Source organism: Alligator sinensis, unplaced genomic scaffold (genome assembly GCF_000455745.1).
Source record: "Alligator sinensis unplaced genomic scaffold, ASM45574v1 scaffold849_1, whole genome shotgun sequence".
In the NCBI taxonomy this organism is placed as follows: Eukaryota; Metazoa; Chordata; order Crocodylia; family Alligatoridae; genus Alligator; species Alligator sinensis.
In genome coordinates, this window is record NW_005842271.1 from 1,320,303 (window position 1) to 1,345,007 (window position 24,705).

Below are 24,705 nucleotides of genomic sequence, written 5' to 3' on the forward strand. Positions count from 1 at the left end.
CTGAAGGAAGGGGACGTAGTCCTATCACTGGTGAGCCCAGCTCATTGAATCGTATTGCTGAGGCCAGCCTATTGAATTGTATTGCTGAGGTGAGCCCATTGAACCGTACTACTGAGGCCAACCCATTAAATCGTACTACTGAGGAATGAAACCATATTTTGGTATTTGGCTTCTCGGAATTCTAGGATTGTAAGTATATTATGAAAAATAATATACTTACTTTTAGTAAGTATATTATTATAAGTATTATAAGTATTATAAGTACTTTTAATTTAACTTTTAGTTGTAATTGTAGTTGTTTTTGTAACACTAATTCTTATAGCATTGTTTGGGAAGGAAGTGCATTCGGAGCATTGTTTCTGATATATGTAATTATTGTGTTTTTAATGTTTGTGGTGTTTCTTAAAGCTAAGCAGTGTTATATACGTAGCAAAGAGTTTTAAAATAAAATTGTGTTGTATAAATTAAGTGTGTAATCATTGCGAAATCGTGCAATCAGCTAACTACTCCCCCAGCCAGTGCATCAAAACAAATCAGTAAATTGTGTGGGATTTTTCTCTATTCCATAACCCACTAGAGACAGCAGGTAGCTAAGGAAACATGCATTAATTCTTCACTGACCAGCATTATTTATATGGCTTAATAAACAATAAACCAGGGTAAGTCAACTGGCTGCTACAGCATGTCTTTGATACAATGCAACAACCCCACAGCTCTGCTGCCTGAATGCCATAGCCCCTGCTTCTGCGGTACCAAAGATCCAGTAGAGCTTCACTTCCCCTCAAACTTCTTTGTGGCATAATATATATTTATTTAATTAGACAAGGGGACAAGAAGCTGGAGATGGGGGGGGGGGGGAAAAGACCTGAACTCAAATTACATTCTTTCACTACAAGCTTTCTCTTTACCCCCACCCATTAGTACCTTTGATTTGGAAGTCTTCACTGCAGTCACATCCTTTCAGCCAAGAAACATCTAATGCCCTTTGAAGCTGATCAGTTCTGTGCAGCTGGACAGGCTGAGGGAATACCAATGAATGACAAAAGCTGTGTCTCAGAGACTAAGGGAAAGAATATGCTGCTCATGCTCTGTTTTAGCATAGCCACCATTCACCAGGTTGTGCACAGAGAAAAAAACTGAACCCAGCCCAAAGTACTTCCACTAGGGCTGCCCAAGAGAATGGACATACAGGGAAACAGATGATAAAGAGTATGAAGTATTAAGCAAAGAAGTCTGCAGTGAAAGTCTCCCTCTACATTTAAACAAAGCACCCTCTGAATTCAATTCTCATTGGGAATCCTTGGCTGGATCCAAATGTGCAGGCATATGTGTGGTTTGCGGCTCTGCAAACCTCTTTGTGGTGCTACAAACTACACCTGTTGCACATTAAACTCTGCTCCATGCTGCTACTTTGCAGTGCTGGGGCAAAATTTGCTACCAGGATTTCCTGGTAGCAAACCCCACCACCCCTGGAAAAAAAAGCAGTGCAAAGCATACCAAAGTGGCATGTGCTGGGAGAAACATGGAGCCCCTGTGCCCCAGCCCGCCAGAGAGTAGCACATGGAGATAGGGGAGCAGGCAGCCCCCTCTCTCCACGCTGCGGAGACTCCACACTGAGGCACCCTGTGCCCAGGTAGCCCCTGCTGCAGCACATGGAGATGCGGGACAATGTGTTCTGCTGCAAACCACATGAGCGGGGTGTGCACTGCAGTACAAAGTAGCGGTGCAAATTTGTGCTGCTACTATTTGTGCTGCTGCAAATGCAAGTCCCTGCTCATGTGGGTGCGGCCCTTCAAATGTTTTTTTTTGCGACAGTTGGCTGAAATATTAATGCATCTTTCATTCTTCCTACAATGGTATGGCCAAGCAATTCTTTAGCTCCGATTCTAAGAAGAGACAAGCAGTTCAGCTGCAAGAAGCAATGATAAACGGCGGATATCACTCTAAAATATCCACATACAGAAAACAAACCAAAATTCCCTTATTCAAAGGGATTAAAGCTTGTGATTTCGTACAAACAAGCCTCTCTCCTGGGTAATGTTGTGCCCTGTCCTTTTGTAAAGCTATGCACTGTGCAGCTTCTGCACAGATCAATTTTTCATTTTTCTACAGAGCAAATGCATTTTCCGCCTTAGTTAAAAACCAAAAATGCTCCTTGGAAGCTGGAAATGCTTTTCTTGTTCTAGTTGCACCTGCCATCAGTCAGCAGAGGCCGCATTCAAAGCCTTAGTGGGCATGTCTACATGTGCATAGTAATGCACAGCAACAGACTATGATGCATACTGCGCTGGAGTTTATTGCTCCTGGGTGCCGTATTTACATGTGTGCCTGGGACCACAGCACATTGCTCTGGGTTGGAGCAGTCCCAACTGGTAGGGGGGTCAGCCTGACAGTATGGGGCTGCTCTGACCTGGCTCAATGTGCTATGAAGGGGCTGGCTGGGCATGAGGGTGCTCCAGTGTGGGGCTAGCCAGCAGGCAGCCCTTTCACTGTACTACGTTCATGCCCCAGCCAGTCCCGTCAGCATCTATGTATGCATTGCTGTGGAGTAAAAAACTCTGCCTTAGGTTAATACTTGCACTTACAATACTAACTTGCAGCGGAGTTTATTATTTTACTCCAGTCTAATAGCCCTGCACATGTAGATGCTATGACATTTACTGAAGAGCTAATTAAGCAACTGCAGTAAATATCTCATGTAGATACACCAAGTGACTGCTAAAGACACAATGGCCAAAGGAAAAGGACAGGTTGCACAGACATCTTTCGTTGCCTAGATGGCCCAGCAGGTCCACAGCCATCTTCTACTTTAATTCCTAGTGTCTTGCAAACAAGCATCTGTTTGCAAAAAAACAGTTAAACCACTAAACCACTACATTAAGCATGGAATTCCTGCTTCTTGATAAGCACCCATCTTCAGTCCCCATTAGATTTGGCATCATTAATTTCCAAGACCAACTTGCTTTCAACTGTAGAAAAAGCAAGAAAAAACCACAAAGGTTGATTTTCATATGTGATTATCCAAGGCACTGGTAGGACAGCCACATTGCTTTCTTAACAATAAGCAAACAGGTATATATTTTCAAAATGACAAAAGTTATCATCCCTAATTATGGTCTGCTTCTCTCACTGTAGAATTTCTGCCTGGAAACCAGCTTCCTTCTGTATGAATTGTCATGACAGTTTTAAACAACTTCTTCACAGCTGTAGATCATTTTGAGTCCCTAGCATAACAGCTCATCTGGATCCAACTTTCTGGACTTAAAAAACATTTTTCCAGTTTGGTTACTTGGCTTATCAAATTCCAAAGGTGCAGGCCCCACAGATTTAGGACTCTTCAACAAGATCCTCTGCCTTCACTTACGTTGTGGGGCAAATGCCACTGTCACTAGAATCACACAGCAGCCAACTAATTCAGAGATCTTGAGGTCAAAAGCAACTGCAATCTTCATCTACCATGACTTCTTGCAGAAAACAAAGGGCATAGAATTCCACCTAGTTATTTAACCATTAACAAAACCAAACTGAATTTGAAAACAGCTAAATAATTTGCCTCAGTCTACCATGTTGGATGCCAGAATCTGTCTTAATAATGTAGACATAGTTGTTGTAGAGCAATGGTCTCCAACCTTTTTATGGTGAAGATCACTTTTTGCCACCCCAGGATCTACTGTGCACCCTGCCCTGCCTCCTGGACAAGCGGCCCGGGCTCAGACCCCACTCATCCGGCCTGGTCTGGGCAGCAGGGGGCATGGCTCAGCCCAGCCACGTGCATCCTGCTGCTCCCAATCGTGGAGCCTCTGACAGACTGAGATTGACTGTCAGAGGCTCCACGATTGACCACTGTTGTAGAGTCTTTGAGCTCAACTATACCCAATGACAATAGTTGCCCTTGTCTATTTCTCCTCATCCATTTTCATCAGGACCAGGTGTCCTGGGTTAAATTTTGGGCTGCATTTCAGCAACCATGTTTCACAAAATAAACCCACAGATTTCAAACAGGAATCCAAGATGTAAAAAACATTCTGATGTGTTGTGATTTTTCTGAGTTCTTTGCAACATAACAATTGCTTTATTATTTTTCCATAGTTAAAAGATGGCTGAAAACTAAGAGCTAGCATTTTCTGAGACATTCTCAAGTCTAACAAGGTGTGCCTTGAGCCTAAAATAGTTGGGAACCCCTGTTCTAAGCTTTGCATCCTTTATGAACAACCGTGTAAGACAAGGACATACTATAGAGGCTGGCAGCATCAATCTGCTCTGTTAACCCATAAGAAGCTAAGCTGGGTTTACTCAGGTAACTCTTGTGACAATGTTGAGGGAATGGCCTCGCAGTCTAGCAGAACTAACATGGAATTCTGCTGCACCACTCTGTCAGCAACCTGCACTGTTCCCTCAGCCACTGTATTCTCTTGTTGGGATAATTAATGTACCTGAAGGCATCCTGTGTCCCAACAGGTTGGGATTCAGAATCAGCAAACCAGTGGCCATTGCCAGTCATCATTTCTTCTACATGTCAACACAGAAAATCCCACAATTTCTCTCTCAACTGTTTTGCCTGTGTCTAGTGAAATACAGTGCTACAAATTTATAAACATAGATAATGGCTACTAGTGAGCCACTGTTTCTTTTTATCTTGGATGCAAGAGTTTCTTTTGGGGGAGTCTTTCTGGTTTTCATGGTTTCACCTTAGGTTCTAGGTGTTGCCCTACACAGGATGACTGCTCACACATTTGGATCCACTCTTGGTGTTTTCAGAGCCTCAATGTCTCTCCTGTCATTTTTCCATTGTTGTCCTGCATAGATTTTGGGACTACGACACAGTCACCAAGTGTCATTGATTCTTCAGAGTTCTCTCATTACACAGATGTCAAGGGCCAGATCTAGAAATAACACAGGCATATCAGATAAACTTGGATCCAATTTGCAGTTATTATTCAACACTAGTAGCTATATGTTCCCTCTATGGATGTACCAGGTCTCAGAGCCTGAAAGTCACCTAAAAAGACATGTTAGAGACTTACAATCAACTTTGTAATTGTAGTGATCCAGTGTTGATTTCTTTCTCACATATGCATGGTCATAAGAGGATCCTGAATTCATAGACAGTATTATGCAGGGTTTGAATTACATTATGACTCGGAGGAGGGGGCAGGGGGGGGAGGAGGGGAGCAGTCTGCAAAAAAAAGTGGGCTGCCCATCATGATGTCCTAATAAAATCAGACCCCCCCCCCAGATAATGATTTTCAAGTCTTACAGGGGGGCTCTCATCTCTTATGGGGGGTCAGCCCCCCCAAGCTCCCTCATAATTTGAATCCTGGTACAGGTTTCCTTCAATTAATGCAGGTTCTGTATATGCAAATTGCTCTTATGCAATAATCCTTTTTATACCCAAAATTCATTATATGCGAGGTAAATTCACTCATATGCGATCGGCATAGGCACCCCCCCCCAGCAGATAAGTCTGTGTGGGGAGGGGAAAGGGCTATGCGGCTGGGGCCCCCCCTCCCCCCGCCCCCGCCTCCGCCGGCCTGGGGCCCCTGCCTGCAGCCGCTGGGCTGCACCATGCTCTGAACCCCCCGGGTTCTGCTTGTCCCCCTCACCCCAGCAGCTGGTGTTGGCTGCTCCTGGGGCCACTGCAGCAGGGGCTGGGGTAAGTGGGGAGAAGCGGAAGCCCAGGGCTGCAGCAGGGAGCAAAGCAGAGGAAACTGTAAGTGGGTGCAGGGCACGGGACGGGGTGGGGGGGGAACGCGACTCTTGCTGCTATGTGCACTCCAGGAGGCCTGCAGGCTGGGAGGCTGTGCTGGGCTCTTCCTGGGGGGCACGTGCCCATGGATCTATGTGCAGGATGAGATCAGGCTGCTGCTGCGGGCTGGGGCCAGCAGCAGCACCAGGCTTTTCTCGGCAGTGGCACTGGAAGGGCAGATTGGGAAGGCTATGGTGAATTTTGGGGTGGCAGCAGCCCCCCTCCCAGTGCCACCGCCTGCCCTAAGTGCCAAGAAGAGCTCAGTGCTGCCACCAGCCCCAGCCTGCAGTGGCAGCCTGCTCTCGTCCTGCTCACAGATCCGGGGGCACATGCCCCCCGGGAAGAGCCCAGCACAGCCTGCAGCCCTCCTGGGGTGTGCATAGCAGCAAGAGCCACACCCCCTCCTACCCCACACCCACTTACAATTCCCTCTGCTTTTCTCCCTGCTGCAGCCCCAGGAGCAGCCGATGGGCTGTGCTGCACCCCTCCCCTGCCCCTTCCCTAGTCCCAGCCTTACTCCCTACCTCCCTCACTGCCGTAGGAACGTATCCCTAGTTCTTACATTATAAACTGGGTTCCCTTTATGCAAATTCGATTTATGCATGGTTTTCTGGGAATGCATGTACCACATAAATCAAGGGAAACCTGTATTATGCACATATATGCATACACACAGATGCACACTCCTCTCAAGCCAGAAAATTGAAATCAAGATTATACTTTCTAAAAAAAAAGAAAGGACAGACAGTATTAATTTCAAGGTTTAGAGCAAAAAGAATACCCAGCTCAGAATTTAATCAACTGGTTAAAAGAAACATCTTCAGAAGAGAACAACAAAACTGCTTTCCAGGTATACACACAAGATGAATATAGCTAGGATACATTTCATTTGGCACATCACATTTCACTTGCTGATTAAATGAAGGTCACTTTCTGTCAGCGCTTTCTGATTTCAGGAAACCATTCCCCTGCTCTAATCTTTCAATGTTAGAGAAGACAACCACTAAGATTATTCTAAAGGAAAATTTCATTGTTAAAAAAAAAAGGAAAGGAAAAAAAGAGGGGCTTGAAGAAAAGAACCTTGTACCTGACTTGCTATAGATACCAAAATTTGAGAGCAGCCAACATTTTAACGTTAAGGTTATAAATAGCAAGGAGCTACAATACGCACTGAAAAATGACTGCTTCCACACTTACACATTAGGTACCTTCAGCAAATTTATATTCTGTGGAAAACAACATTAAGTGCCAGATGACATATAGGTTTATTTATTGCCTTTTTAAACACAAACACAACAGCCACTCCATGGCAATTTCTCACTAGCAAGTTATACTTTCCTCTGGCCACCTAGTTGTCTTGATCCTTAATATCAGGAAACCAGATAATTCTGCTCAAACAAAATGTATCTAATGTGAAGGCTTTCTGAGATAAGCAGTGAGCAGCTTTGGACAAAACAAACTCCGAAAGATCACTGAAATTAGAATTGACACATAGTGGTGTGCTATGCAGAAACCAGCTTTTCCACCTATATTCTAACATACCTTTATTCCTTCTGTTGATGATATCAGTGCATTACCAGTCAGTAAACTTATATAGTCAACCAGTACATTAATAGTCAGCCATATGATATGTCTTCACTACCAAGTTAACTCGAGTTAGGCCTCTTAGTCTAACTCAAAAGACAGCAATCACACTGAGCCTGGTTCAGCATTCATTTGTATTTGGCACTTGAATCTCTTGGGGTAGAAGTTGTGGCTCTTACTGCTACAGTAAATTGAGCCACTTCTATGACTTCTTTACCAGTGAAGTTCTGGAGAACTTACCTGATCACATGCTAAAGCATAGGAGGACTAGTAGCATTCAAAAGTCCTGAGTCCAGAGTGCTCATGTTATAAGCTAATAATTTGCTCTTACTTGAGTTTTAGCTTACACCCCCTCTTTGGCCAGCCAAACCAAGCAGAGAGTGCTTTCACATTTAAGATAATGGATTTTTGCAGGGACAAAGGTGAGGCTTGAATTAAGACAATGACAGTGTGGAGTTATAATACCAGTTAACTTTGCACTGAAGACAAGTCTTCCAAGGCTAACAAAGAACTAATTATCTGGAAGCAAATCAATAACACTGTCAAAAAGGATCATTTTGCCCAGTCAATAAAATACTGAATGGAATATGGGAGAAAGTTGTCTTAAGTACAGAGAATCTGTTGCAAATGAACGTTTCTCTACAAACAAGTGTTACCATCTTGTGTTGCCAATCAGAGGTGCCCATTCAGTATATCCTATAGAACAGTGGTTCTCAAATTTTTTTTTTCGTGGACCACTTGAACATTGCTGAGGTTCTTGGCAGACCACTTAGTAAACTTTTTTTTGTTCTACAAATCAAAGCAAATAACTCATATTTTAATATCAGTAGTTTTACAAGTACAGATATTCTTGATTGGTCTTCAACCTTTCTGCGGACCACCTGAACGAAGCTCGCAGACCACAGTTTGAGAACCTCTGCTGTAGAACAAGAGCAGGATCTTAGGTTACAGGAAAGCCACTAAGATCAAACTGATCAAAATTAAAAATAAATTAGCTTTGGAAGGTTTCAATTCTTCTTAAAAGGATTATAAGCTTGGAGTTGCAAAGGTTGTAAATGCGTGCTTGGCCGTTTCCTGCAGGACTAATCTCTACTCAGTAGTCCTCCACTCTAATATTATGCTTTGACCTGTATAACAAGACCTGCACTTGCAGGAATGGTGCAGGTATTAAACTGATCTCTGTTGCAGTAGGTGTTATTCTTTTAGTGGGTGTCTGCTTCCAGAGATTCATTGCTGTGCAAACAACTATTTATTTTGTGTGTAGAAAATGTATTCAATTAAGCGTGATTCCTTATCTGGCCTATTCCTGCACTACATGTTCCTTTCTGAGCCCTGAAAGTTTGATCTTTTCACAGACTTCTTCCTTTATCATGTCATGTCAGAGGGTCTCTCTGCATTTCAATGTGCTATGTATTTTAGACAGTTGCAAGGAAAGAACTAACAGGAGTTCCTTTAAGCAGGATCCACTCTATCAATGAAATATCAGTTCTGAAAAACCTGATTCCTCCCACTGCCCAAACTACTCTTCACATCTAAACACCCACAGAAGTCATGCAGTTTGGGGAAGCTGGTGGGGTCATGCTAGAGCAGCATGCCCTGCAGTATCAGTCCCTCATCCCCGCTTTTAAAAAACAATTTTCAAACAAAGCCACACCAAGTCCATTCATCCAAGTCAGTGTTTCAGACTTGAGGGACAGCTTGTGCACCCTCTGGAGATACCAGGAGGTCAAACTTTATCAGTGGCCTAGCAATCGCCCGGACCTCCTCGTTCAGAGGGTTTAACTTCAGGTTCACACTCCGCAAGGACTCCATTGAAGCAAGCTTTTCAACAGGGACATCTGAAACAAGAAGAGCACACAGGAAACAAACATATGGATTAAAGGCTATTACCATACAGCAGCTAACCAAGTGCTTTGGAATTTAAACAACATTATCATTCATATTTTTTTAGGTACTTCCAGGCTGTGAGGTAAAAGATGAAGCTAATATGAGACAGTGAGCAAATAAGTCACTGAGGCTGTAGGGCTGAGTCTCTGGAAAATCTGGTAGCACTTCACTTACCATTTCTATTGCTTGTTCATAAGAAAAGGATTTCGTTGTATCAAAAATAGAAACGACACTCATTGTGGGTACAGGAAGTGGCCCAGGTTTCTGAACCTGCTGTGCAAAATGAACTGATTTTAAGAGTTAAAACTGCTAAGGTCCCAGCCAGGCTTTCATTGTAAGCATTTGCTCTCTCACATTTGTTACATTCAGAAAAACACTTCTTCTATGCTCATTTCTTGGCACACAGGTGAATTATGTATGGAAAATCTGAGGAAGACCATGTTAAGTTATAAGAGAAAAAACAGTTTATCAACTTCAAATGTACTGGTTGCTCATTAAACTACTAAAAAATTTCTCAGTCTGCATCAGGGGATTCTGCATGCTGCATTGGAGTACACACAGAACATATCCCTTTCTTCCCCTCTTGAAATAAAGGAAAGTTAACAGCTCAAATAGGAGAAAACTTTACAGGATGGGAAATTACAGATCTTGCCATTCTGACATCTATTCAGTTTGCACCATCTAAGCTTTCATTAAAAAATAAAGAAATTATATTTCTATCTTTTCAATTACAAATAGTTCAGATTCAAGATTCAACATCAATGTGTCAAAGGCCTGTCTGGTCATAACAGTTCACAGCAGAACTCAAAAGGATGAAACACATTTTTTTTCCTATTTCAAGCCTGAGATTCTTTGGATCACACTTATCAGGTGAAGCTCGGGGGAAGTGTAAACTATTGTTGTATTGCTTTTCCTTCCCTTACCATATAATTCAGATACATGTTTTTATGAATTCTGTTTTTTCCAAGACTTCCCACCCTTCAGTATTGTGGCACTGTAATACCTAATCTCATTTGATTCTAAGAAATCCTAAATAAGAATTGTGGCCTGAAGAGAGAGCAGAGAAGTGGCAGACACTGCTATATTCCATGTCCCTGTATTTATGAAAGAAGCTCTGAATTACTATTAGATACACGTTACTACCTCAGCAGTCTTTGTCCCTATGCTCACAGATTCCTTTTCTTATCTCTTTAGAGCCTCAGCCTACTTAATCTGTAACTTATTGATGACAGATCACAGTCCCACGCACCATGCCAGGAGCAGCATCAACAATTCCAACGGACTGTACTGGTCGTGAGAGATAGTTAGCCATATTAATCTGAAGTCAAGCAGAAGGTAGGGTACATTTGCACCTTATAGACTAACTAAATTGCATCCCTGCCTTAGTATAGTTGCCCCAGTAGAAGGTAATGAATGGCAGCTCTGGGATGTGTGGTCAACATAGCTGACCTCTCAGGAGGCCAGTTAGCGAAAGCAGTTTGCTTGAGGCAAGGTCTTGAATGTGGCACCTGGTGTACTCATAGCAGGGACTTTCTACTGGGGCATGTTGCAAACACCTATTAAAATGCCGCACATTCAGCAAACAGAGGAGCCAGGAAATATAGATGTGCATATGCACCTGTGTGTAATAGTGAAGTGGGGAAAAGGTTACATACATAATCAAGTAGCTGCAGAGTAAGTTTTAAGTGGCTGCCAGTGCCTGTGCTCTCATTTCAGGTTCCCAGGGCTCAAGATCCTCCTCTGAGTGCAGCCACCCACGTGGAAGTTCACATGACCACTGTCATTTTCTGGGGCCGTGATGTCCCGCACTATTAAGGTATTAAGAGTCCCATACTGGGTTTGTGCATCATCTCACAATGAGGTTGTGACTTTCTCTTGTCACGAGCCATTCAAATGAGGTAAGTCATTGTACCAAACCAAATATTACAGCTTTCACACTAGTAACCTTCTGACTTCTGAGTTCTCATAACTGTGCTGATTCTCAGGCAATTGAAAAGAAAATGAACTGCAGTGCAGACTCTAAGACAGAGCTTTCCAAACTGTGTGCCACGACACATTAGTGTGTCGGCGGCAGTGTGTAGGTGTGTCGCGCGAAATGCAGAAAATTTTGCGGAAGGGCACCGCGGAGCTCCCTTACTCGCGTCTGCTTCCCTTGGCCCCTCCCCCGGAACTGAATTACTGTGTCGCGAAATGATGCATGTCTAAAAAGTGCGTCGCCAACATGAAGAGTTTGGAAAGCTCTGCTCTAAGAAATAAAAAAATCTCACTCCCTGGAGCCAGCAGGAACTAGAAATGATGCAAAATCAAAAAAATCAGACTCATGCAAGATGGAGCATTTCATATTACTCAACCGTGGGCGAATCTACACAAGACACTTTACCACACAGTTGACTAATTGACTGTACAGTAAAGCACCAAAGTCTACACATGCAGGCACTTACTGTGCAGTCAATTAGTGTATTGCACGGTAGCAAATTAACCATGCCATAGTAACTGCACAGAAGCACATATGTAGACGCTGACTAGGAGCAAATTTGCTTCTGGTAAGCCCCATCACCAAGGGGCCACCCTCAGGCTAGCCCTAGGGCCACAGGGATTGGAGATTCTTCAGCCCCTGGGCTGGGGCGGCTCATTGCCTGGCCCAGTCAGATCTTTAAAACTCTGTGGTGACCCCAGGGGCCTGTGCCACCTGCTGCCTGCCTCTGGCCACTGGGTCCTGTAGCAGTGACCCTTGGCCAGCTGCAGTAACCTGCCCAGACCCCAGCACTGGAGCCTCTGCACTGTGCATAGCAGGCACCTGTCCAGGCCTGGATTCTCACCCATAGCCCCTAAGGGCCATCAAGGGAGCCACACTGGGGTTGTTCCCAATGCTGCATGCTGCTTCTCGAGGGCCTAACTTGGTCCTAGGATGAGACTGCGGACCTCATAGCACTGTGGGGTGAGGCTGAGGTCCAGAGTCAGTTCACCTGGGGCAGCCCCTCCAACACCCACATCTATGAGGGCCTGGAGTGCAGGCATGATCACTCGTCATGCCAGTGCCTCATAAAGATCAAGGCCCCTTAGGTAGAGTGGGTCCACATCACCAACCACAACTGCCAGTCGGGGGGTGCCTGCAGGACTATGCCCTTTATGCAGCAACTTGACTACACCCTTGTGCCTCAAGACCTTGGGGGGAGCCGTGCTGTGTTCTCCAGCATGGGCGGCCTGCTGGAGCCTTCGCTGAGGCCTGGCAGCAGCGATGAGACATCAGGAAAGGAGGAGTCCATCCCACCATGGCCCCCCCTTACCCCCTCAGCACTGTCCAGCAGCTCTGGCACCCTGGGCCAGCACCTGCCCCACCAACTCCAGGTATGCAGCCCCACCCAGGAGGCCAGCCCAGGGATGGCACCACCTGCCCTCACAAGCTCTAGCTCTTCCCCAGAGGGGGCCCCTGCCTAGGCAGCCAGGCACTGCACCCCTGCACCCCAGGACACTGTCAGGAGCTACATGACATTGCCGCCAGCAGGGACAGACTTAGGCCATGAGGCACGCCTTGCACGCCCCCCACAGTAAGCCCTTCACTGAAAGGTGGACCCTTCCCTCCCTGTCTGCCTTGGCTTAGCTTCTCCTGGTCCCTGGAGTTTCTCCCCACAGCATGCAAGAAAGTAGGAGGCAGTGCAAAACTTAACTGAGCAATCTATGCCCCTGAGCTAGGTGTGGCCTGCAGGGCACAGACACCCTTGCAAATGGAGAGAATAAAGTGCTTTCCAGAAAACTATCCACAGTAAGCATGGTGCTGGGGGTGTGCGGTGAGGCTAGGAGCCGTGGCTGGCCATCCAGGTGGCCTACAGAAGGGAGTACAGGAGCAGTTGGTCTGCCAGCATCTCTCACAGCTGTTGCCCTGGTCACCACTGCTGGGTATGCCTGTGGCTCACCTGGGACCTTGGTGGTGGGGGCCTGTCACTGCCACTGGTGCTCTTGGTGCCAGGTGTCCTCTGCCCACTGTGTCTCCTCAGCCTAAGCCTCGTGAAAGAGCTCTGCCCGGGTCTCACAGATGTTAAGCAGCACACAAGCTGCAAGGATGACCTGAACTATGTTGACCTCCATGACCTTGAGGCAGGCAGTGAGGGTGCACCAGCGTCCCTTAAGGTGGAAAAAGGCACACTCCACCAGCTCACGTGTCTGGTTCAGGCACCCGTTGAAATGTGTCTGGAGGGGGTCCAGCTGGCCGACGTAGCGCTACATGAGCCAGGGGAGGACTAGATAGGTGGGGTTGCCAATGAGGACTGGCAGGACTGCCACCTTGCCCAGCTGGAGGTCCAGCACCTGTGGTGTGTAGTGCCGCACAAGGACCTTCCTGGAGAGGTTCCTGAAGGACGCCGTCCGAAACAAGTATGCCAGCGACCTGAGGGCCAAACCCGACCAGGGCAAGGTCTTCAACGTGACCTTGAAGTGGGACTCCAGCAACCACTTCATGCCCAGCAGGAGCTTCACATGCTTTGCAGACTGGTGCTTCCTCCACTGCACCTGCCTCAATTACCTGCCTTTGAATGGGGCCGTCTGCTTTGGCCACTGGGACAAGAGGTGCCAACGGTGCGCTTTATGTGGTAGAGACCAGCTGCAAGCTGCACGCCAGAGCCTGGCAGCTCCACCACAATGCTGTCCAGGACCCCCTGGTGAGGGCCATCCTGGCCGCAGCAGGGGAGATCTCCGCGAACCGCACTGTCCCGAGCTGCGAGAGCCAGATGCGTCCCGACATCGTCATCACCAACAAGAAGGCCAAGAAGGTCATGATTGTGGACGTAACCATCCCCTTCAAGAACCAGTGCCAAGCCTTCACCGACACCCGGGCTCGCAAGCGGGAGAAGTACGCCCCGCTGGCCGACATCCTGAGGGGCCGTTGCTACAACGTGACAGTCGACGCGCTTATCGTGGGAACGCTCGGAGCCTGGGACCCCAGCAACGAGAGCGTCCTGTGTGCCTGCCATGTCTCCTGCCGCTACGCCACATTCAGCAAACAGAGGAGCCAGGAAATATAGATGTGCATATTGTCTTTTTCTCTCAACGTCGGGAACCCTCTCCCTCCCCTTCCCCCTTCCCCCTTCCCCTGGGCTTAGTTGGCTAACATTGTATCTCCTGTAACCTAGTTGTGTTTCCTTCCTCACCCCCATCCTTCTATTGTTAGTCCCTCGCTCGGGTGCTATGTATTTCCCTACCGGCTTTGTCAGCTTTTTTGGATTCACAATCCTAAACATTTACTAATAAAAGTCAATCTGTTCTTCACCAGGGCTGGGAGGGCAGAGTTCCACAAGATGTGGGCATTGTGGGCACTGCCAGCCAAGCCAGTGCTCACACTGGTGAAGGTGCCATGATGGTCAACAATGGCCTGCAGCTTGACCGAATGAAAGCCCTGCCAGCTTTCTAGCCCTTTCTGTAGTAAGGGCAGTTGGTGCAGGGCGGGCAGCTGACAGGGATATGGGTCCCACCCAGGGCCCCAATGCACTGGGAGAAGCCCAGGGCACAGAACCCTACCACCACCTCCAGGGGGTCATGTACCCAGAGCAAGGTGTGCCCCATCACGTCCTGGGGGGTGCCACAGACCCACCTCCCCGGTGGCTGCCTTGCCCATGTTGAAGAAGTGGCTGATGTAGCACAGGCTGGCAGGTGTGGCCAGCTTGAGCAGAGCAATAGCCAGCTGGATCTCTGCAGGGAGGAGCAGCTACATGGTGATGGCCTGCCTGCCTTCCCAGGTGTGGGTGGAGCTGATCGAGGAGCTCCTGGAAGGTGGCCTGGGTCATCCAAAAGGACTGCAGCCACTGCTCATCATTCCAGGTGTGCTGGATGACGTGCAGCACCAGACTTGGCTGGCCAGGCAGGCCCATAGGCAGCGGGGCTGGAGCCCCAGGAGCTCATGGATGGCACTGGTGGCAGCATCCACATGTGCATCATCACTGTTCCTGCTGGGGTCTGGGTAGCAGCCCAGGAGCTGGGTGTTGTCAGCATGGCAGGGGGCCTCAGACACAGCAATAAGCCTGGTCACATAACTATACACCACAGGGGGAAAGGCAGGGCTGAGACCAACCTGGGCCAGGCGGCGAAGCATGGCAAGCAGGGTGCCCAGGGTGTGTGCTGTTGCTCTTCGGGTCTGGGGTGGAGCAGCCATCACACAGTGGGCATAGGCTCTGCAGACAGAGTTGGAGAGGGCTGTGCCAGCATGCTGCAAACTACTCTGGGCCAAAAATGCAGGTGGCCAGGGAGCACCATGCAGGGCTGGCTTATAAAGAGGGTCTCTGGCCCCAGGCAGCTGTGGCTGGAGCCTCCGGCTCCCCTTGGCTGCTGCAGGGGGATGGCAGGAGGCTGGGAGCAGGCTAGTACCATGAGGAGAAGATCTGCTTCCAAATGGCCACACATGTAGACGCTTGTCCAGAGTGGGTTTACTGTACAGTAAATTACTGCACAGTAAATTACTGCACAGAGTGGGTTTACTGTACAGTAAATTACTGCACAGTAAACCCATATAGTACAAATTTCATGTATAGATACTGACAGGCTCTTGAATGAGTTGTGTTGATCATTTTTCCTTACCCAAGGCAATGGCCTGAAAAATGAGGTCACTGCAAGTGCTGGGACCAAAATCCTAAAGGCCAGCCCTCAATGGGCATGTCTACATGTGCATTAATGTGCCTTAATTACAGTACATTAAGTTAGTACCCGTAATCAGCGCTACTGTGCAGTAAACTTTTAGTAAAATTTAGAGCATTAGTGCATTACCACCACTCTTGCCATGATGCGCTAATGCGCAGTAGCATTAGTCGACTGTGCTTCTAGCGTCTCATGCAGACAAGCCCACTGTGATTAAAGGCCCAATGTGTGATAATTTAGTTGAGGAAAGCAGCTATACTTTTTCATAGTTTCATAGTAGGTAAGGTTGGAAGGAACCTGAGCAGATCATCAAGTCCAACCCCCTGCCATGGCAGGAAAGAGTACTGGGGTCAAACGACCCCAGCAAGGTGTTCATCTAGCCTCCTTTTAAAGACCTGCCAGGGTAGGAGCCAGCACCACTTCTCTTGGAAGTTGGTTCCAGATCCTAGCTGCCCTGACTGTGAAGTAGCACCTCCTGATGTCTAGTCTGAATCTACCCTCTGCCAGCTTGTGACCGTTATTTCTTGTCACTCCTGGGAGTGCCTGGGGGAACAGGGACTCCCCCAATGCCTGCTGGTCCCCTCTGACTAGTTTGTAAACGGCCACTAGATCCACCCTTAGTCTTTTCTTGTGGAGGCTGAACAGGTTCAGGTCCCTTAGCCTCTCCTCATAGGGGGCCTGCCCTGTTGCCCCCTGATCATGCAGGCAGCCCTACTCTGGACCCTCTCCATGTTGTCCACATCCCTCCTGAAGTGCAGCGCCCAGACCTAGATGCAGTACTGACCAGTGTCGCATAGAAGGGGAGGATCACCTCCTTGGACCTGCTTGAGATGCATCTGTGGATGCATGACAAGGTATGGTTGGCCTTCCTGACCGTGTCCCCACACTGTCAGCCCATGTGCATTTTGGCATCAATAATGACACCAAGATCCTTTTCTGCCTCTGCACTGATGAGAAGGGAGTTCCCCAACCTGTAGGTATGCTGCTGGTTCTTCCTCCCCGGGTGCAGTACCTTGCACTGGTCAGTGTTGAAACCCATCCTGTTCTCATCCGCCCACCCCTGTAACCTGTCTAGGTCCGATTGCAGCCTATTCCTCCCTTCTGGTGTGCCCACTTCCCCCCACATCTTAGTGTCATCTGCGAATTTGAACAGGGTGCTTTTTACCCCCTTGTCCAAGTCGCTGATGAAGATGTTGTACAGTGCAGGCCCAAGGACCGAGCCCTGGGGGACCCCACTGCCCACATCCCTCCAGGTTGACTAAGACCCGTCCACCACCACTCTTGGGGTGCGGCCCTCCAGCCAGTTAGTGACCCATTTGACTGTGTAGGTGTCGACACCACAGTCCCCTAGTTTTTTAACAAGAATGGGGTGAGAGACGGTGTCGAAGGCCTTCCTAAAGTGCAGAAAGACTACATCCACTGCTACCCCTGCATCCAAGGATTTTGTAACCTGGTCATAGAAGGTCACCAGGTTGGTCTGACAGGACCTGCCTCTAATGAACTCATGTTGGTTGCCCCTATGCATAATCTCCCCCGCTGGCCCCTCGTGGACATGCACCAAGATAATTCTCTCAAAAAGCTTACCCAGGATCGAGGTATGACTAACTGGCCTACAGTTTCCTGGGTCCTCCTTTCTCCCTTTTTTGAAAATGGGAACTACACTGGCCCTTTTTCAGTCCCCTGGCACCACATCAGAGCACCACGAGTGCTCGTAAAGCTGTGCCAGGGGTCCCGCAATGACCTCTGCTAATTCCCTCAGCACTCTGGGGTGGAGATCGTCAGGACCAGCTCATTTAAATACATCCAGTCCCTCCAGAAGTTCCCTGACTAGATCCTCACTGACCCTAGGCCTGAGTGCACCTCCCCTGGGGCCTATGGGGGTCCCGGTGGTGGGGGTGACCTGATCCCTGCTCAGAAAAATGGAGGCAAAGAAATTGTTGAATAAGTTAGCTTTGTTGTCTGGTGTGATGACCAGATTTCCTAGTGTGTCTTGCAGCAGCCCCATGTTACTCGGTACCTTCTTTTTACCCTCTATGTATGTCACTATAATAATAAGGCAAACGTCACCCCAAATATTCAGACAACATTACTGTTTAATTAACAGAGATGTGAACTATGGATATATATGCTAAATAACATATGGAAGGCTCTTGGTAAAATAAAATCACATGGTGGAACTGAATTAATTGCTTGGCATTCTATCAGGTCACAGAACACAACCAATCATTGTACTGCATACTGTGGCAGGGCACTGGTAGTACCTTCCACTTTAAGGACTGGGCCAGGGAGGGGCAGGTGCCTGATGAAGGTGCCCATTTTAAGGCCCACCTCCCTGAGCTGAGGGCAGTTTGTGGTCAGCCTGCAGAGGAGAAACACTGCTTTGCTGAGCTCTGTCAGGAACACCCTGGAGATAAGGGTGAGGCTATAGGGCTGGCTTGGAGGCCTCACTGGTCCTAGGCATGACCTAAAACTGCACCTTGCTGGGGCAGGAAGGCCTGATGGGGTTGCAGGTGGCGCAGCAGTCCCCATGTAAATGCCAGGAGTACACACCTCCCTGGTATAAGGTGGGTCAGGATGCCTTAACCTCAGCCCCCACCTTTGGGTGGGTTATATAATGCAGGGAAGGCCAGGTAAGCGTCCTGAAGCGCCTGAGCCTGCTGGGGTGAGTGAACCCATGGGGCCAGGCATGTTTTGTGAAGCACCTGAGCCAGGAATGGGGGACCCCGATCTCTGAAAGCCAGGCAAGCAACTTAGACCTGACCCAAGGGACCCAACTGGCCCATGCTGGGGCCAGGACATAGAGAGGGGTCAAAAGGGCCATGGGCCCACCATGAGGGATGCCCACAGAACAAAGAAGCTCGGGATCCCAGCTGGCCTGAGATGGGGCCAGGGCCTAAGGGGGAGCCAAAGGTCCCAGAGAGGGAACCACAGCTAATGGTTGAAGGGTACAGCTGAGTTTAGCTGCCTGGGATGCCATCTGTGAGGCTTGGGTCACAGTGTAGGGGTGGAACAGAACTGCAAATACTCCCCCAAACATTGGGGTTCAAAATGGGCAGCCTCCTGCCTAATCAGCATCTCAATACCATTACATCAAGGCATGGCAGAAGAATGAGGTGAGTGGCTGGCCCATAGACAGGAGGCAAGCTGCTACTTGCAACAGGTGTGAAAGCTTGCCTCATCACACATACAGACCAGTAAGTCTATGACTATGTTGAGCTTTTTCTTTAAATCTCCTATTACTACCTCCACTCACTGGTCACATCACCAGTGGAAGCCACTCTTTGATTGACTTTTGGTATTTTAGCATCACACAGTTTAGATTTGTTTTAACAGAACTAGATAGCAGTGTATATTTACATAGTGTTATCATTGGTGGGTAGGGCTATGCAAAACATTGCTTTTTCAGGGCGCCTGCTGAAAGCAAAACATTTAAAAAAATCAAATCACTTTGATTTGATTTTTAATTTTTTTATATTTAACTCCCCCCTCCAAATTACTCTTTGTGTCTGAGCACTTTCAATAAAACCAAAAAAGTGGCACATGAAAAAACCAGTCAAATGAAATCATAAATCTGGCAGCAAGGATCTGTAATGGCACTGTCAAAACAAAGGCAGTACTTTATGACTGGAGAAGAGAAAATGAAGTGTCTATATTTAAGGAAGGGAAAAGAAAGTAATCTGATCAGTTACAAGCTCATTAAACTGATCTCAATAGCATACGGAGCCTTGGAACAAATTCTGAAAGGAAGAATGATAAGAATGATTAAGAAGATGGAGGCAAACAGAAATAAAATGAAAAATGCATTTAACAAAAATGGATTATACCAGACCAACCCAATCTCTTTGACAAGTTAACCATTTCTCTTTTAGAGAAGGGAAATGTGACATATTGAATTAAACTTCTTATTTGGCACCATTTCAGTTGGAAAAGATCAGAATCAGTACAAGAATAGTAAGATGGGTAAGAAACTGGCTCATATGGGTCTGAAAGCAGAACTACTGGTATAGATGGAGCTTACTGAAGGAAGCTGGTATGGAGCAGTCTTATTCAAATTATTCATTAATGATCTGACTACAAAATGTAGGATTATGTTTATGAAGTTTTCAAACACCACAAAGTGTGAAGCACTGCCAAATGGAGGAGGATAAAAATATTATATATGAAGAAAAGAATCACCTTGACAAATTAAATAGTAGAAAAGGTGTAAAGTTTGAAAGTCCAAAATTATGCACTTGGGACTAACAACAATAATATTTTAAACAGCTGGGAGCCCATGAGCTGGAAGCGACTCAGAAGGAGAAAAATCAATGAAGGATGATTAAAGCACTGGTGCAATGTCACTATGAACCTGGCAAGTATCATGTATCTGGAATGTAACAGGCAAGGTATTTCCAGCAGAGATAGGAAGTATTAGAAGAGCATCCCTCTCTCTCTCTCTTTCTCTCTCTCCCCCCTCCCTCATCTATTGTATTCTAATTTCTCTCTCCATCTTATACTCTGCTTTCTGCACGTCCTTTCACAGCATCTGATGAAGTGAACTTGGGCTTACGAAAGCCTGTGCTCTCTCTCTCTCTATTATTTAATTAGTTTACAAAGGAGCATATCTACCCTGCCTTCAGGAAGTATTAAGACCACTTTACAATGCTCTGTTAAGACTCTGTCTGGCATATAGTGTACAACTTTAATAAATTATTGCAAGATAGGTACATTCAAACTGGAACAGATACAGAGAAGGGTTACTAGAAAGATATGAGAAGCTATCATGTGAAAGGATGTGGCCATCCAAAATGAAGGCCAAGTTCTCTATAACTGCACCATGGATTGGACACCAAGTACGGAGACAGGTTCTTAAACTTAGGGATAATATTGGCACAAGAACAAAAAGGTATAAAACTACCTATGAATGAATTTAGGTAGGAAATTATAAGAAAACTCCTAACTGGAATAAGTTTCTGAACAGCCATCCAGGATGTGCAGTGGAGGCAAGAAACCTAACTGGTTTCAAGATGGAGCCAAGTAAGTTTATAAAAGATTACATGACAAGATAGCAAGCAACTGAACTTGATGACTCGGTAAATTCCTTTCAGTCCTGTTTCCTAGATTCCCACACAGACCAGCATTCACATGCGGTGCTGCTACCCGCTTTTGCCCAAAACCCAGGGTTTGGGCACTCTCATGGAATGTGGAAGACATGATTCAATTTCTCCTCTGTATGAGCTGATTTGAACCTGCTCCACCCACAGAATCAAAGAGTGCATTTGAACCAAGTTTTCTACCTCTCAAAGACAGTGACCCAATCACTAGGCTATAGAGGCCCTCAGGCCTCATACAGACATTTTCTCCAAGGAGAGTCAAATTTCCCAGGAAAAACCTCAAGTGTACAGATGTTTAGGCATTTTCTCCCATGTTAAAAATGACCGTTTGAGGATAAAAATGGGAACAACTAGGGTTAAATCACTCCCAGGAGAGTTTTTCCTGGGAGAGCGAATATCTGTACATGCAGTGGCTTGTCTAAGAGAACCTAGCCCTCCAACATTCCCCCCTCACTCCCAGGAAGACGGCATGTCCCTCACTGGACTCTGCTGCTCTAACACAGAGCAGAACATGCCCCCTTCACAATCCTTACAATGTATTGCAGGGAAACACAAGTTGACCATGGGCAGTCTGGGTCAGCCAACTGGAGCTGCCTTATGCACTACTGCCACCTGTTGCCAGGCAAACTAAGGAAGCCTGCAAAGCACAATGAGATGCTCCCCATGGCTACAGTGTCAGCACTGCAAGTTCTTCACTCTTCTGAACCTCAGCAGTTGAATGTCTGTACATGCAGTTCTGGGTAAGTTCCTCTGCCAGAACAAACTTGGGATAATGCTCCCAGATTAGTTGACTGTGTGTATGCAGCCTCAGTCTCACCCCAGCTAAATGAATGTTTAAGAAGTCTATGCAAAATGTAAGTGTTGGCAAAAGACATTCAGAGCAACCCAACACAGGATCCCCCATAGTCTGGTTGGTCACAGCACTGTTCTGGGGTCAGTGATGTTCTTTCTGTTCCTGTCACTGCAAGGTTTGAATGTTGGTCTTCCAGGTCAGTGCTCTAACCCACATCACTAAAGAAGGCAAAAGGAGGTTGTGGCTCTTCCTCTGGGACTTGTGTGAATCTGGCTGCTTGTTTCCTTGGCTTTTATTAAATACTTAAAGTAAAATTGTTTTGGAAATGTCAAGATTTCAGTACTTCCAGAATACTGACATTTTGAAAGAAATGCTGACCTTTCCAAAATGTTTTGTAACTTTTATTGTAGCTGCAATATTTCATAAAATTCATCCTGAAACCTCATGGTTTTTAGGGGATAATTGATTTACTTGCTGGAATGAATGACTATCTTTTTCTATTTAAAAGGAGACGATAGAGGTCAAATAAATTGTTTGTTCTTTTGGTTTTGATCAGCTTTTTAAAAATGCAAGGAAAAGACCGGTAGATATGTTAAGGATATGTGCTCTGTTTCTTTAAAATGGAAGCAGGAAGCCAGCTGGTTGGGCTGAGAAGATTCTACACCCTTCTGCCTCTTCATAGAGTAGGCTTATAAACCTCTCACTTGGCTTTATACCCTTGATACAGCCATGCCTATTTGTACAATTCGATTTGTGGTATGAATGCTTGTACACCAAAAAGTAATACTTTTGTGTTTGTGAGGGTAGTCAGTGTTTCCAATTTCCCTTCAACAAAAGATATGGTTTCAATGTCTGATGGACAGGACCTTATGGCCTTACTGCAGATGCATCAAAATCCATAACATGATGCAGCTGGCTGGGATTCACAACTAATTCTCTGGGTTTCAATTTCTTAGAAGAATAATAAATCTAAATCAGATGATGGCCATCAAGGCAGAGAACCATTTGAATCATTAAGGGTCAAATACAGTTGCAAAAGCAAAATAAGATGGAACTTCTGTACTTTGCTTTAATTCACAGTAAAGTTCCCAGTTCTGTTTGTCGAAGTGTTACAGTCTCACACAGCAGGTTTTGAAAGTTTCTGAATCTCATTTAATTGAACTCAGCATCTCTAGCTATAGCTCCCTGCCTCACTGTGATTGATTATTCTCAATGAGAGATACTCCATCCATAGACCAGTCCAGTCTTTATCAAGATAATACAGAAATCTAATGCTCTTTCCAGACATCTCCACAAATGCTGACTTCCAACCAACTCCTAAAGTCAAACTGGTGACCTTTCTCATTTATTCCACAATTCTGATGCATGTGCACTTCACTTTGGCAGAGTTCAGTTTGCCCAAACACAACAAATTGGTGCAAAAGAGAATTAAAAATCAAAGATAATATTATTTTGCATTTAATTTTTGTTGACAGTAAGCCCTAAAGGCTGTCAGGCTCTACAATGTTAATTTACATTGAGTTTTGATTGTGCAAAGCTGGTTAGTTAACTTTATTTTTCTTTTATAAAAGATCTACTATAACTACACATGAACAGGTTCAGTTTTTTGGCCTGGGATTTAAGCCTTTAGGGATTTTTTTACATCTTAAGAACTACTCCAAAAATCTCAAGACTCTCAGCACAGCTGCAGGTGCTATGATCTCAGGCAGCCCAAACACACAATTTCCTTCCCTTTTAGCAAAATATTATGTTAGATAACAATGTAATGGCTACAGTCTAGGAAACCTGGTTAACTTAATAAGAGCAGCACTATAATGCCAGACATTTATGTTGTTTAATTTAATACAAAGCACCAAAAGACAGAAAGGAACATTTTATTGCCTCTTGCAGCAATCTAAAATGGTTTTATTGAAACTGGAGGTCGGCAACCAACTTCGCTACTGTTTTGTTACAAGTTCTACAGCAGCTACCTGCTTCTAATGCAGGATGATTGGCAAAAGTGTTGCACCCTAAAGCTGCACAAGACAAACATGAAATTCATTTAACTGAAAATATAAAGGTGCTAGAGAAGCAGAATGACAAAAGCAAACTTCTTAAGCCACCATATTGCAATAAATTAAAAAAAAAATCTGTATTCCATCCAAGACAGACAAAACTGCCAGTATTTTTAAAATGTCACCTAAAAGATCATGACACAAATCTGGGAGAACAAAGACATAAGAAGAATAGAAGATTGTTATTGAAGTTGTTACCCTCATCACTGGGGAAACCTTCCTTATATCAAATATAAGTAGAAATACTTTTCATTGGGTGCGTCTACATGTAGTAGCCTATTCTACTGCATATTAAAATGTCACATCAAAAACAGTGCTAATATGCTAATACATAGTAGAATTAGTCTACTGCGCATTAAGTGTCACTAAAAAGACATTCAAGGCATTCACTTTTGCTACTGCACATTAGGGCAGCCTAATGCACCTTTATGTAGTACCTCATATTAGAGGTATGAAACTTAATGAACAGTAGCAAAAGCACATTAGTGAACGTGTAGATGTGTTCAGTTGACTAACTTTAATGCCCTGGAAACAAATATCAAAAAGCCTATGTCCCCAGGACGCCGGTTTAGCAGAGGGGGACACCGGGGCTATGGGGGAACCCCAGGCCAAAATAGAAGAGGAAGAAAGCCCCTACTTACCATTTGCAGGGGCCTGGAGTGGGGGAGTGCACGCTGGAAAACCGCCCGTGCGGTTCATTAGCCGCGCCCATATTCAGTTGGGGCCGGGTGACATCAGCAGGGGACACCACCCGGTGGAAATAAAGAGAAACCCCGAGGGCACTGGGGGCGGGAAGGCTACCAGAGAGCCTGCAGGAGGACCTGGGGCAAGCAGCGCACACCCGCGGCGGCTGACTGTCCGGGATGACAAAAGCAGCTGCTGCTGCAGCTGCGGGCGGAGGGGGACGACGAGCGGCGGGGGCGGGGG

At 46.2% G+C, this 24,705-nt stretch overlaps 1 protein-coding gene across 2 annotated transcripts in view; it reads right to left on the bottom strand.

The window, feature by feature from the left end:
- Positions 1-6,477: 6,477 nt before the first annotated feature.
- The window catches only part of LRRC20 (leucine rich repeat containing 20), a 173,236-nt gene continuing 155,008 nt past the window's right edge, over positions 6,478-24,705 (bottom strand). For both annotated transcript variants that reach the window (XM_025209227.1, XM_006027900.3), the window contains one exon: positions 6,478-9,168. In XM_025209227.1, the coding sequence (XP_025065012.1) occupies positions 9,011-9,168 (158 nt within the window). In that variant the 3' untranslated portion in view covers positions 6,478-9,010. The remainder of the gene's footprint in view (positions 9,169-24,705) is intronic.